Source organism: Pygocentrus nattereri, chromosome 24 (genome assembly GCF_015220715.1).
Source record: "Pygocentrus nattereri isolate fPygNat1 chromosome 24, fPygNat1.pri, whole genome shotgun sequence".
Classification (NCBI taxonomy): Eukaryota; Metazoa; Chordata; class Actinopteri; order Characiformes; family Serrasalmidae; genus Pygocentrus; species Pygocentrus nattereri.
Window position 1 is genome coordinate 7,223,359 of NC_051234.1, and position 14,675 is coordinate 7,238,033.

Here is a 14,675-nt window from a genome sequence, read left to right on the forward strand (position 1 = left end):
TTCCGTAGTAAATTATAATTTTAGGGTACTCAGTCACACAGAGGCTTGTCTCTCTGATGAGACGAAGACAGAAATAGAAGGAAAATAATCAGAAATGAAACAGCCAAAGAGGAAACCAAACCCTACATGCTTCTCTGAAGTCAAGACAAAACTGTATATATATATATATAGAGAGAGAGAGAGAGGGGAAAAGAGAGAGAGAGAGGGAGAGACAGACAGAAAGAGAGAGACTGTATTTTCTTCCCACTGAAGGTTAAACAAACTCATTATTCTCTTTTATTAGCAGAACTGCAGGTTGACCTGGGCCCCAACAATTCATCTCTCAAAGTACATTTATGTGTGTGTGTTTCTGCATGAGTATGTCCACAAGCACAAGAAGAAATAGTGTGACTACAAAGAAAGATCCTCTTTTAATGATACAAGATAAGAGCTGAAACATTTGAAGAAAGAACATCTGCTTGGAGCCTAAACGTGCAAATACCTTCTAAAAATGTAAGGGGAAATTCTGCCATGTTTAAAAATGTTCTGTACAATTAAATTGTTAACAGTGACTCAGAGTGGTTTGGTGCGAAATGCTCCGTTCTAGAGAAATTTACCCAGCCAGAATTGTTCACAGTGGTGGTGATAGGAACCAGACGTCTGAAGCGTTTAATGCCTCTAAAAACTCCCTCACAGACAGTTAGTGCATGACATGGTTATGAATTTGCTGCCTGATGTCTGAACTATCAGCACTACATATACACACTCAGGTCACATGTCTAGGCTCAGTGGTGGTTTTGGATAGTAATCAAAGATGGTTTTTCGGACCACATCATACGAGTTTATGTATCAGTGTCACACACACAGGCTCAATCAACACCACACTGATGAAAAAACAGTGCCAATGATAGATATTTTTGGCTGAGTTCTCTATAAATACCCTTCCAACGCGCTCGCCATCATCAGATTCCCCCAAATCTTACACAGTGAAGTTTTAAGCTAAATGCTCAATGGACTAAATAAAAGCTGCAACATATTCGCAAAAAACGAAGTGCCGAAACTCAAACTGAGGTTCTAAGACTGAATCCACAATTTTTACTTCATTTGCATTTAAATATTTTCCTGAAGAGATTCCACTTAAATTAAAGGGACAAGTTCCAAGAGCCAGATTCTGTTGCAGGGCCCAGGCCGGCAAGGGCCTCCCCGCCATCTCCCACTGCCTATACTGCACTGCACCGCTCCCCCACACAGGACCTTGCAGGTGGTGGCCCCACATTGCCTCTTCGGCGCTCGCCGAGGGAAGCTACCCCCAGACCTGGCTCCAGGAGTAGGTCCCAGTGGCCCTCTCCTGGGCAAGGTACACAATGATTTTTATTCATGCTACTCTGCACTAATTAACCAGGTCTATTTATGCTCTTTTTGCAACAAAATCTTACATAAGCACTGACAATATCCACCATATCACTGTTGTCTGAAGGACCTTGAAGTAACTTACCTACTTTTACTTTTTTACTGAAAAAACCTACTTTACTTTTAATGTAAGTCAATGGAGCCAGACTTTTTTCCAAGTAATTGTGGGCTGTTTCTTTTGGTCCATTCATCATAAAATTTTCCGTACAATACAAAGAGCACCAGACATTTTCAAACGATAGTAAAAATGGAAAAACTACAAAAATGGAGATAAAAGGTTTTCTTCCAACAGTAGCGACAGGCTCCATAAATGTTGGTGTTGGGTTCTTGCTAACATCAAGCATTATCTCACAAGCTTTCAGACATTTCTCATTCTCTTTATTTCCTCTACCTCTCTGTTCATGTTACAAACACCCCTTTTCAATAAATGAAGAGGAGAGTAGTTCACATAGTCAGGATGGATGGATGGAGCATGGGAAAGGAGGAGAGGACAGAGGGAGCATGGCTTTATGACCTCTGGTGTGTCTGTAACTATCCACAAAATCAAGATAAGTGTGTGTGAGACTGTTAGAGGGCATGTGCATGTGTGCATTTATAAGAAAGATAGAGAGAGAGGAAGTGAGCGAGAGCGAGAGAGCAAGCGAGAGAGAGAGTGAGTGAGAGCGAGAGCGCGAGAGAGAGAGAGAGAGAGAGAGAGAGAGAGGATGAAGCTGGATGAGTTTGACTTACGGAAGTGCTGTGATTTCAGTGAATACTGTGTTTTAATTCAGGACGAATCTGCAATGTCAGTAATTTGACAGTATAATTTGACAATACTCCTAAAAGACACAGCGCTACAGTAATACTCCTAAAGGACACAGCGCTACAGTAATACTCCTAAAGGACACAGCGCTACAATAATACTCCTAAAGGACACCGCGCTACAGTAATACTCCTAAAGGACACAGCGCTACAGTAATACTCCTAAAAGACACAGCGCTACAGTAATACTCCTAAAGGACACAGCGCTACAGTAATACTCCTAAAGGACACAGCGCTACAGTAATACTCCTAAAGGACACAGCGCTACAGTAATACTCCTAAAAGACACAGCGCTACAGTAATACTCCTAAAGGACACAGCGCTACAGTAATACTCCTAAAGGACACAGCGCTACAGTAATACTCCTAAAGGACACAGCGCTACAGTAATACTCCTAAAGGACACAGCGCTACAGTAATACTCCTAAAGGACACAGCACTACAGTAATACTCCTAAAAGACACAGCGCTACAGTAATACTCCTAAAGGACACAGCGCTACAGTAATACTCCTAAAGGACACAGCGCTACAGTAATACTCCTAAAGGACACAGCGCTACAGTAATACTCCTAAAGGACACAGCGCTACAGTAATACTCCTAAAGGACACAGCGCTACAGTAATACTCCCAAAGGACACAGCGCTACAGTAATACTCCTAAAGGACACAGCGCTACAGTAATACTCCTAAAGGACACAGCGCTACAGTAATACTCCTGAAGGACACAGCGCTACAGTAATACTCCTAAAGGACACAGCGCTACAGTAATACTCCCAAAGGACACAGCGCTACAGTAATACTCCTAAAGGACACAGCGCTACAGTAATACTCCTAAAGGACACAGCGCTACAGTAATACTCCTGAAGGACACAGCGCTACAGTAATACTCCTAAAGGACACAGCGCTACAGTAATACTCCTAAAGGACACAGCGCTACAGTAATACTCCTAAAGGACACAGCGCTACAATAATACTCCTAAAGGACACCGCGCTACAGTAATACTCCTAAAGGACACAGCGCTACAGTAATACTCCTAAAGGACACCGTGCTACAGTAATACTCCTAAAAGACACAGCGCTACAGTAATACTCCTAAAGGACACAGCGCTACAGTAATACTCCTAAAAGACACAGCGCTACAGTAATACTCCTAAAGGACACAGCGCTACAGTAATACTCTTAAGGACACAGCGCTACAGTAATACTCCTAAAGGACACAGCGCTACAGTAATACTCCTAAAGGACACAGCGCTACAGTAATACTCCTAAAGGACACAGCGCTACAGTAATACTCCTAAAGGACACAGCGCTACTGTAATACTCCTAAAGGACACAGCGCTACAGTAATACTCCTAAAGGACACAGCGCTACAGTAATACTCTTAAGGACACAGTGATAAAATAATACTCCTAAAGGACGCAGTGCTACAGTAATACTCTTAAATGACACAGTGCTACAGAAATACTCCTAAAGGACACAGCGCTACAATAATATTCATTTAGCCTATAGTAGTACAGTGTTACACCTGAATAGGGCTAGGTAATATGACAATATATACCATTATTTTTTGATTAAATAAAGTCACAATAGGCTTTTCTGGGTATTTTCAAATAATTTTTTCATTGCTCTTGATAGTATTTTTGAAACCTGGCACTTTACAACTTACAACATCAGTTGCCATAAAAACTTAATTTAAAACATATTGTGACACATTCTGAGTACATCTATATATATATATATATATTATACAATGTTGAACATTCCTTTTAATGTAACTCTATATTCTTTTTCTTTCTCTCACACAAACACACAAAGTGCCACAGAAGTAGAACTATGCACTGCACAAGCAGAGTGGAAGGTGTGTCATATTCCCAACGTCCAGGAGGCCTAAATGCCCATAGCAAGAGTGATGTGGGGGGTCTTAGTGAATGACTTCATTTACATGCATGTGTTCTTACACACATGACTGCAATTATCCAACGATCAGCATTTATCACTGTGCAAACAAACACACACACTCTCTTTCACACAACAACATACACAAGGCCACAGATCACACTGCTGTGCCTCATTTAGTTGCTATAATTAAATCTTGACCAATAACCTATTCGTGCTCTGTGAAGAGGGGAAATCTTTAACAACAATTACACCAACTTTACGTGCAAGTTGCTTGAAATGTTTCGCTTAAACTGCATAATGTAAAGTCTCCGACAATTACTGACCACACGATTACATCAAAGAAACGCATTTCAATTAACTGTTTTTAATCAACATACGAAGGATGAGGGAATCAAATAGAGGACGCCACTTTGAGAGCTGAGAAGGACAAAATCTGCAACCTATGTGATGTCTTACGTGGCTTAAATCAAACACGAGTCTGTAAACAATTTTCCTTCCATCCAGTGACGCATTTCATCGTGTTTCACACGGTATTGAGGGAAGGGTCTCTGAGGGGCTGGCTGAGTGTTTTTATATGGTAATAAGTTGGTATACAGTACTGTGCGAAAGTTTTAGACATTAGAATAAAGTCATATTCATAATTCAAACAAACAGAAAAACAATAAAAATTAAGAAGAATTTCTTGGGTCCATATTTTTCCTTGACACCTTCACAGCTGCCACAGAGACTTGTTTACTGAAGCACTGATCGGTCAAACCAGGAGTTGCTTTTTAACTACATATAATACTGGGCTTCCTCGAGGAGAGGCTTGGAAATGGTTAACAAACACACAAACACACCAACATCTAGAAAATCATTATTTACTTTATATATATATATAAAGCCTTCAGAACTGCGTTAATTCTTCATGGTAGACTTTCAACAAGGTGTTGGAAACGTTCCTCAGAGATTTTGGTTGGTTATTTGCGTTACTGTTGCCTTTCTATCATCTGGAACCAGTCTGGCCATTCTCCTCTGACCTCTCACATCAACAAGGCATTTTCGTCCACACAACTGACCTCTCACTGGATATTTCCTCTTTTTCGGACCATTTTCTGTAAACCCTAGAGTTGGTTGTGTGTGAAAATCCCAGTAGATCAGCAGTCAGGTGTACCTAATAAAGTGGTCTGTGAGTGTGTGTATGTATGTATGTATGTACACACACACACACACACACACATATACATATATATATATATATATATATATATATATATATATATATATATATATATATATATATATATATATTTATCCATATATATATTTATCCATTATTAATATTCTATAAATTTTGTTTATTCAAATATGAACACTTTTCTCAGCAAATAAACACAAACTACATAAAGAAATAAATTTTGAAAATGTGTCTTGAGTGCCTAAGACTTCCGCACAGTACTGTAGATTATTGAAAGAAGCAGCTGAGAGGAGAACTAAAAAGCCTGCAATAGTCATTTAAAAGTTAGAGTTAGATTTAGTAAGATTTCATGAAAGTTTTCCAAACCACGTCATACGTCTTCATACGTCAACTTCACATGCACAGGCTCAAAAAGAAGGTCCAGTTCGATGTTTAGTTCTTAAAAGGAAAATCAACCGACTGAAGATTTAAAGTTATAGGGACTAGATAATTCACTTACATCCTCAGAAGACACGTCTTTCATACTCTCAACGCACTCACAATCCTCAGACTCACCTGCTCGGGAAAGAGGTTCGAAGCACAACTGATGCTACAAAATGTTCTTCCACATACTGCATGTAATTACACATTTCCACCAGAGAGGTCCCCAAATCCCCAAATCTTACATAGTGCAGCTTTATTATTATTTTGCCCTGGTGCACGTGTCATGTAAAAACATCCTGTTTTGATTGAATAGTACTGGAAAACTATCATTTTGTTTCTTAAATATGATATGATATGATGGTGAATGATGAACCGTATCCTGTGACATGAATAAAGAAGGTAAATTTTAGGTTGACTTTAACCAATCATTATTTGTTGGTAACCTGTAAGCCCAACCCTTTTCACAGTACCCTTAAAATATCCACCTGTTTTTTGGAGGCCCCTAATTTGAACTATGCACATTTTTAAAATAACATTCAAATTTTGGTCTTTGCACATGAGCAGGCAAGTCAATATTTAATGTTTAAATGCCATTTCTTATTTTGACTCGTTCAGAAAGCTTGAGTTGTCCATTACATCTCAGCCTGGCCGTTTTTGTGGGGAAGTGTGAATAGTTTTGACTGCAGGAGCTTCTTATCCATTCATTTTCACCCCTATTGCTCACTAGCAGCTCCACGCAGAGTCACAACATTTCACATACAGAGAGTTACTTAGAAAAATAATGAGTGTAATAATAATAACATATAATTTCATTCTATTAGTTAGAAAGTAGCTAACTAGCAACTTAGATGACTAATGTGATAGCTGTTAGAACCGCTCATCCATTATTCATTTTTGAGAGAGAGAGAGAGAGAGAGAGAGAGAGAGAGAGAGAAAGAGAGTCCCCTTATTTTACACCTCTTTTGGGACCCAGGGGGAAAGGGATATTACAGATGGGCAGACAGAGGGGCAGACTTTCTATGCTTGTTGGACTGCATGAATAAGAATAAGGTATAAAATCCAACCGTCAGATAAAATGAATAAGAGGCATGAGAACAATATTAGTAATAATAAGAAGAAGAAGAAAAAAGAAGAAACACTACCTACATACTTGTCATCTGTCTTTGTATTCCAAACTAATGTGTTTCATTGCAGATTGAGTGGAATCAATAGTCAAAACCAGAGGGGAAATGTCCATTAGCAACCAGTTATTAGTGCATTTACCCTATGATTACCAAATGGACTGAGAGCCAACAGTAATGCAACTGACCACAGAAAGAAGTTTATTTACCCCCCAGTGTTTGCTACACTTAGCCTAGTGTTCCCTCTAGCCAGTCGTGACAATCCATCATGCTTTCATTGTGAATGAGTAAACGCATTGGTGAGGCTTGAGATCTGGCTCCGTATTGGCAGTAATGAAACTGGGAACATGCAGAGGTTAACTTGGACTTCCGTGCTAACGAGGCCCGTGGGAAGGTGACGCATCATCTCGCTCTCTTTCATTGAATACCATTCCAGTCGCACGCTCCGAAAGCTACAGGTGGAGGAGGGGGGTTTCCATTCTCTTGGCTGAGAAGTGAATTCTAAAAGTCCTTGCAGAAGAGCTCGAGTAACACAGCCTTTTTGTCTCAGAGGCTGATTACTGATTGAATGTACTCAGAGGATGGAGTGAAGTATAAAGAATAGAGGAGAAGTGCGTTACCTTGCCAGTAGAAGCTGCCCGGTCCTCCAACAACTAACGTCCCCTCCTGAAAAAGTGGAGAGAGAGAGATGTAAGCAACATCAGAACCAGAGAAAGGCAAACTTTGGTGATTCCACACTGTGAGTTTATCTGTGCAGAAAATCTGAGTATTCTTGGAAAGCTGATATAAGAACAAGCAAAAAAAAACATACTTTAACCATTCATAAGTATTAGATTCACAGTCATCACAGGGAAGTAGCTCAAGCCTTTTTGTCTAACCGTGTGTTTACATTGCTCTGCCAACGCACCACAACAAACCCTATTCATTTCCTAAGGAAAGCTTTTGTTCCACAACAAGCCAAATTGAGGGGATGCAGTGCATTGAAACCGTTGAGCAGAGCTGAACTTTACGCAAATGAAGTTCCGCTTATCAAATGTTCCACTGCAACATGGACGATCAGTTGAAAATGAGCCAAACTGGATAAACTGGCACATTTACAGAAATGTTTATTAATAAGCACCGTATTCATTAATCGCCACTGTAAATCTAAATCAAATAAACTAAAGCAGCAATAGCCCCAACCAATGGTATTAATGTTGTGGTATGTGACAACATTTATATTACTGTAACAAGAAACGTTGACCACAAGTCATAATCAGTGAGCACACAACCCTATCCACAGCACCCGTGGAGCAGTTGGGGCTTAGGCGTCTTGCTCAAGGGCACCTTAGTCATATATTGTCGGCTCTTGGGATCGAACCGGTGACCTTCCAGTCACAGGGCCAGTTCTCTAACCTCCAGCCCATAGCCACCCCTTTTTTAACTAATTTCATTAATAATGTATCATTTTATTATATATTTTATAATATTTATTTGCCATTTGTTTTCTTTGTCATTTCATAATTTCATAATATGGTCTCAGCCTTCACATATGACTGCAAGGACGAGCACGTCTGTGTCGCCTGGAATTCTAGATGATTGATTTAAAAACCAATATTGCTAAATTGATGCTCAAGAACATGTAACTGTTAAAATAACTCACTGTTTTATTTTAAAGTATAAATAAACTGTAACCCTAATATGTTTTTAAGTGTAATATACTGCATGTGTAAATGCTAGGGATACAGAAATGGACGTTTCCACAGAATGGCTAAAGGAGCCGAACAAGTGGATATCGCCTAATCATATGCGTCCCATCTTAAAGTGGGCCAGTTCCAATCCTTCACGGAATGATTTCAGTGTGCTATACACACAACATGAGCACTTAGACACATGAGCATTTACCCATGTCCATCTATGCAATGTGGCTACAGTGATGTGGTCATTCTTTTCTTAAGGGCTTTTCTAAGGGAATGTTTACTGGGGGGTGGTCAAATGTTTTGATGTGATGGTCTAAGTTATTCTCAAGTAATAGCTTGGGTCACACTGCTTTTCCTGTGCACTTGAACCAAGTGGCAATGTGTTTTGCTTGAGGGAAATAAGTCACAATTGTGTGTGTGTGTGTGGGGGGGGGGGGGGTGTTATGGGTAAAGAGTGATTTAAAACGTAATAGTCATGCATGCATGTGGGCACAATCTAATCTGTGTGTGTGTGTGTGTGTGTGTGTGTGTGTGCGCGCATCCGGTGTTGGTCAGTGCTGACACACATGGAGATGTACACCACCATGATCAACAGCACCACATAGCAAACACACAGCTATACCACACAGTGAGTGCAGTGTAAAACGTCAAGCTCAGTCTACTATACATTTAAAGGAATAAAACTTTCAACATCATTAATGAATTCATCTCGTTTGGTGTCAGCTAATGTTTCACAAACTCAGTTTTTCAGTGGTGGACATTAACGAAGTAAATGTAATTGGTTACTGTGCTTAAGTACTTTTTTGGATATCTGTGCTGAAGTTTTTCCATTCTGGGTGACTTTTTACTTTCACTCCACTACATTATAAGAAATCTGTCGTTCCTTTTGGTTTCTGTGAAACCAACATGTCAAAACGAAAGAAGCACAAAGCCAGAGCACCAATCAGGGCCCAGCGGTCACTTTGTTTAGAGCTGGTTTTGACCTGTTGGTCATACCGACCCAGTGCAGCATGCGGTTCAACGTCAGCGCAGCAGCGTAAAATTTTGGGAGAGTCTGTTCAACATAAATGATGAACTAACCTAACTTTATGTAAATAGAGCACAATATAGAAATATGTCCACATATGCAGTCGAGACTGACGCTGCTTTTTTCTGAATTTCTACAAACACCATTTCATTTTATAGTAAATGAGTTTGGGCTGGTTTATGTTTATGAACAGACGCCTACAGATCAACATAGTAAAGGAGCTCATCTGTGATCCTGAGTTTAAAGCCAGTTTTTATTCAACTTAAACTTGGAACTAAGTTGTAAATAAATCTGAAACTGAAACTTTGCTTGTGTGTAAAAGTGATTTCAGAGCCACTCGGTTCTCCCTGATGGAAACTGTTTACCTTCAGTGTTTTGTGCTTATGATCATTTTAATAGACGTCAGCATCACTAATTAATGACGTTCTATTAAAAGACTGGTTTACCAAGAGAGATGCTGGAGGACTTTCACCTGAAATGAGTTCATGAAGAGAGTCTTGTTATAGAAATGATAACAGGACCAGATCAGAGCCAGAATTACTCTTTTAGTACTTTTACTTTCGATACTTAAGTACATTTGAAGGTAAATACTTTAGTACTTTTACTCAAGTGGAGGTCTAAAGGGAGGAACTTCTACTTTTACTGGAGTAATATTTCACCTTGGGTGTCTCTACTTTGACTCAAATACTTTTGAGCTAAAAGATCTGAGGTTAAAATGACCAGGCTAGTGGCTAGCAACTGGGAGTTGACTAAAGCACCTACAGTAATGCTAATCTCTGCTAGCACGACTAGTTGTATACTAGCATTGAGCTAACACTGATTCACATGAACATTTTTGGCTATTTGAAGCTTGTAACTGACAGATTAACACATATTTCACCTAGCAGTTCAGAAGGAACCCTGGATTTGAGCTACTGCTGGTTTACACTTCTTAAAACTGCCTGAAACACATTGGTCAGGCTACATACTACATAGCCAGTGATGTATCTAAGATTTCCAGAAAGCCTAGAGTGATGTTTTTTTTGCAAAAGTGTTCCCACCTTTTGTAAATCACAGTGTGGTCTTGGCTGATTCCACAATTAGTCAACCTGTAATTAAGATTTACTTAAGAGTTTTACTGTCACGATTGACCCCTCCCAGTCCTACATGTGCTTTTGTTTTGGTCTTGTCCATGTGATTCTTTGTTTTGTTTCTTTCTGGTCCTGCCCCTTTGTTTCCAGACCCTGCCCCTGATTGTAACCACCTGTGTCTTGTTAACCCTCGTTATTCCTTGTATTTAAGCCCTGTGTGTTCCCCTGTTAGTTTGCTGGTCTTTGTATTGTATTGTTGGTATTGTATTGTTTAGTGTCATTCTTCCGGCCTCCATTATGTGTTTAATCTGTGTTTTTTTTTCGTCACATCTGTTCCCCGATCTATCCATGTTGGCTGTCTGACCCTGGACAGTTTGGACCATGAAAATGGATTTGCCCTTAATAAATCTCGCTTCTCTTCGCATATGCATCCGCCTGAATTAAATTAAATTCAATTCAACTTTATTGTCATTATACAATACAGGGTAGTACGGAATAACGAAACACTATCGGGCTACTTTTCCAGTGCAGTAATAAAAGATAAATAGCAAACTAAATAAATGTGCATGGTGAATTGCAGTACAGTACAGTAAATGCAGAAATACTAGTGGTGCAAAAAGAGATGTAAACAGTGATCTGTATATAAAGTGTACAGTGCAGGTACAGAGTAGCAGCATAATGTTCAGGTAAAATCTTAAATAAACACTTACAGTATAAATATATAAATATACTAGAAATAAGCCTTAGTCAGAGATGAAGTGCACAGCATCCAGTCCTCTGAGCTACTGGAGCTCAGTGTGTAGTGTGCTGGATGATCAGGCTGATCGGTAACAGACTGTAGTGTTGTGGTTAAGCTCAGGTCGATGCTGCCGGTGTGACCAGTTTGACAGCTTGGGGACATAAACTTCTTGAACCTGGTGGTTCTGGCTCGGATGTTCTGGTACCTCTTTCCGGATGGCAGAGGTTGAAACAAGGCGTGGCTGGGATGTGTGGGGTCTGAGGATATGTTGATATGTTGAGGCTTTCCTCTCACATTGCTAGTCATATATGTCCTATATATGGAGGACAGCTGCAGTTTTGACCATCCTCTGCAGGGCCTTCCATTCCGCAGCAGTGGTGCTGCCATACCAGACGGTGATGCAGCTGTTCAAGATGCTCTCCAGTGTGGTTCTGTAGAAGTTGCAGAGGAGCTGTTGCGGCAGGTTGACTTTTTTAACCTTCTGAGGAAGTGAAGGCGTTGTTGGCTTTTCCTGACGATGTGGGATGTGATGAGTGACCAGGTGAGATCCTCAGATATGTAGACACCGAGAAACTTGAAGCTGTTCGCCCTTTCCACCATCGCCCCCTCGATGCTCAGTGATGCATGCTCTCTACTTCCCCTCCTGAAGTCAACAATCAGTTCTTTGGTTTTGCTGACGTTGAGGGAGAGGTTGTTGGCGGCACACCACTCTATGAGGAGCTTGACTTCCTTTCCTTCATCATTGTTGGCTATATTGCCTATGATTGTGGCTTTGTCCGCAAATTTAATAAAAGTATTGGAGCTGTGTTTTGGAGTGCAGTCGTAGGTGTACAGTGTGTAGAGCATTGGTGAGAGGACACAGCCCTGTGGAAAACCTGTGCTGAGTGTGAGGGAGGGGGACGTGTGTTCACCCATCCTAACACACTGGGGTCTGCAGGTGAGGAAGTCCATATTCCAGCTGCACAGGGTGTGACTTATTCCAAGTGTATTGAGCTTGGAAACGAGTCTGGAGGGGATGATAGTATTAAAGGCGGAGCTGAAATCGATGATCAGCATTCTAACATAGGTGTCTGTTCCTTCCAGGTGGTTGAGTGCAGTGTGCGTTGAAAGAGAGACTGTGTCCTCAGTAGATTTGCCTGGTAGGCAAACTGGTGAGAGTCCAGGGTGCTGGGAAGACTCCTCTTTATGTGGGTGAGGATCAGTCTCTCGGGGCACTTCATGACTATGTGTGTGAGAGCAATGGGGTGGTAAGTTGTTCATGCTTGAGATGGTGGTTTTCTTTGGGATGGGAATGATGGTTGTGGCTTTGAAACAGGCAGGAACAACAGACTGTGCCAGGGAGATGTTGAAAATGTGGCAGCCAGCTGATTGGCACACGTTTTCAGGACTCACCCTGAAATGCCATCAGGGCCTGCTGTCTTCTGAGTAGAGACCCGTGTCAGTGCTCTCCTCACCTCTTTAGTAGTCAGTGTGAGTGGCGCAGATGGGGGCTCCTCTGTGTAGAGGGGCAGGGCAGTGATAGCACGTTGAGGCTGACCAGTGGTCTCAAAGCATGAATAAAAGTTATTCAGTTCAGCAGGGAGGAAGGCATCTGTAGTTAATGGAGCACTGACTTTGTTCTTGTGGTCCGCAATTGCTTGAATCCCTTGCCACATCCGTCGGGCGTCTAAGTTAGTGTTTAAGTGGGCTGCAATTTATGTGCTGTACTTGTGCTTTGCAGCCCTAATGCCAGCCTTTAGGTTGTGCCTGGCAGCTTTGAGCTCCTTGCTGTTGCCAGATTTAAAGGCTCTTTCAGCAGACCACGGACTTCACTGTTCATCCATGGTTTTGGTGTGGAAGTGTGCAGATATGTCTAATTTGAGTCACATCATCTACACACTTCTTGATGACTCCAGTGACAGATGTTGCATATTCATTTACATCAACCAGAAACTCTGGTTAGTTTGACTCTGGTGGTTGCTGCAGTTTTGAACATGTCCCAGTCACTGAATACACTGAAAGCAGTCCTGTAAGACTGACTCCGCTCCGTCAGGCCACACACACATTGCTCTCACTGTCGCTTTAACCCGTTTCAGCACCAGCCGGTATGTGGGCTTCATCAGCAGAGATCTGATCACTCTTACTGAACAGAGGCAGTGGGTTGGTGCTGTATGCCTCTTCCACATTCATGTAGATGTGATCCAGTGTGTTTTTTCCTCGTGTTGGGCAGGACACGTGCTGAAGGAACTTGGAAAGCACTGTTCTGAGATTGGTTTGATTGAAGTTCCCTTCGACGATGAATGCAGCTTCTGGGTGCCAAGACTGCTGCTTGCTGATAGCATTAGCTAGCGTAGTTTGCGCTAGCTTAGCATCGCTGTGCGGAGGAATGTACACGGCCACGACGATAACCGCATTAAATTCATGAGGGAGATAATAGGGTCTGCCCCTAGGTCTATACACCATATACTCCAGATCAGGTGAGCAGAAGTGTCCGACAACAGCTGAGTTGGTGCACCATCGGTCATTCACAAACACACATAGCCCCCTCCCCTTGTTTTGAGGGAATCGGCTGTGCGGTGTGCTGTGAGCCCGTGAAGCATGATAGCCAAGTCCGATATGCGGCTGTGAAGCCAGGTTTCAGTAAAAACAAAAACACAACATTTCCTGGTTCGGCGATCTGACGTGAGCCTGGGTCTCAGTTTGTCCAGCTTGTTTTCCAGTGACCGGACGTTTGCTAGAAGTAGGCTGGGGAGTGGAATCCGAGTTAGCTTAGCTAGCCTAGCCCGGATGCCCACGCGTTTGCCTCACTTATGTTTACGGTCGCATGACTGCCAATGACGTCTTCCGGTCAGAGGCGAAGCAGTGTTCGCCTCGGGAGCTCTGGAGCGAACAATAGGCAGGGTCGAGAAACAGCAGGCTGAATGTTATGTCTGTACACCGTTTTCCAATGTCCAGTAATGTTTGCCGATCGTACACAATGTTAAACTTGCACATTGTAGACAAACAGTAGGTGAAACGTACAAATTACTCAAAAAAACAGACAAAAAACTGCACATTAGCGGAGAGCTAGCCCAGCTGCTGCCGTCGCCAGCACTGCCGGAACACACTTCATCATCGCTCCCCCGTCTTACATTTACAGTCAGTTAAGTCATTTAAAGTCGGTTAATTTGTATCCAACCACTTTTTATGCAAATGAATGTTTTATATTTCACACTGGATAATTTTGAATAATTTGCATTTCTATAGAAGTGTATTAGAATTCTTTTAATAGGTCCTTAACCCAGCACTAAATACTGTTTTCTATAAGAAAAAGAAGCCCAAGATTTGTTTTTGATCATCAGGGCATGATGAATCCTATACAAAAGTTCATAGA

The 14,675-nt window shown here is 41.5% G+C and overlaps 1 protein-coding gene across 1 annotated transcript in view; it reads right to left on the reverse strand.

Moving 5' to 3' along the window:
* itga8 (integrin, alpha 8) overlaps nucleotides 1–14,675 on the reverse strand; it is a 176,941-nt gene that overhangs the window by 141,705 nt on the left and 20,561 nt on the right. The window contains exon 6 of the mRNA XM_017684423.2: nucleotides 7,429–7,474. Within this exon, the coding sequence (XP_017539912.1) occupies nucleotides 7,429–7,474 (46 nt within the window). The remainder of the gene's footprint in view (nucleotides 1–7,428; nucleotides 7,475–14,675) is intronic.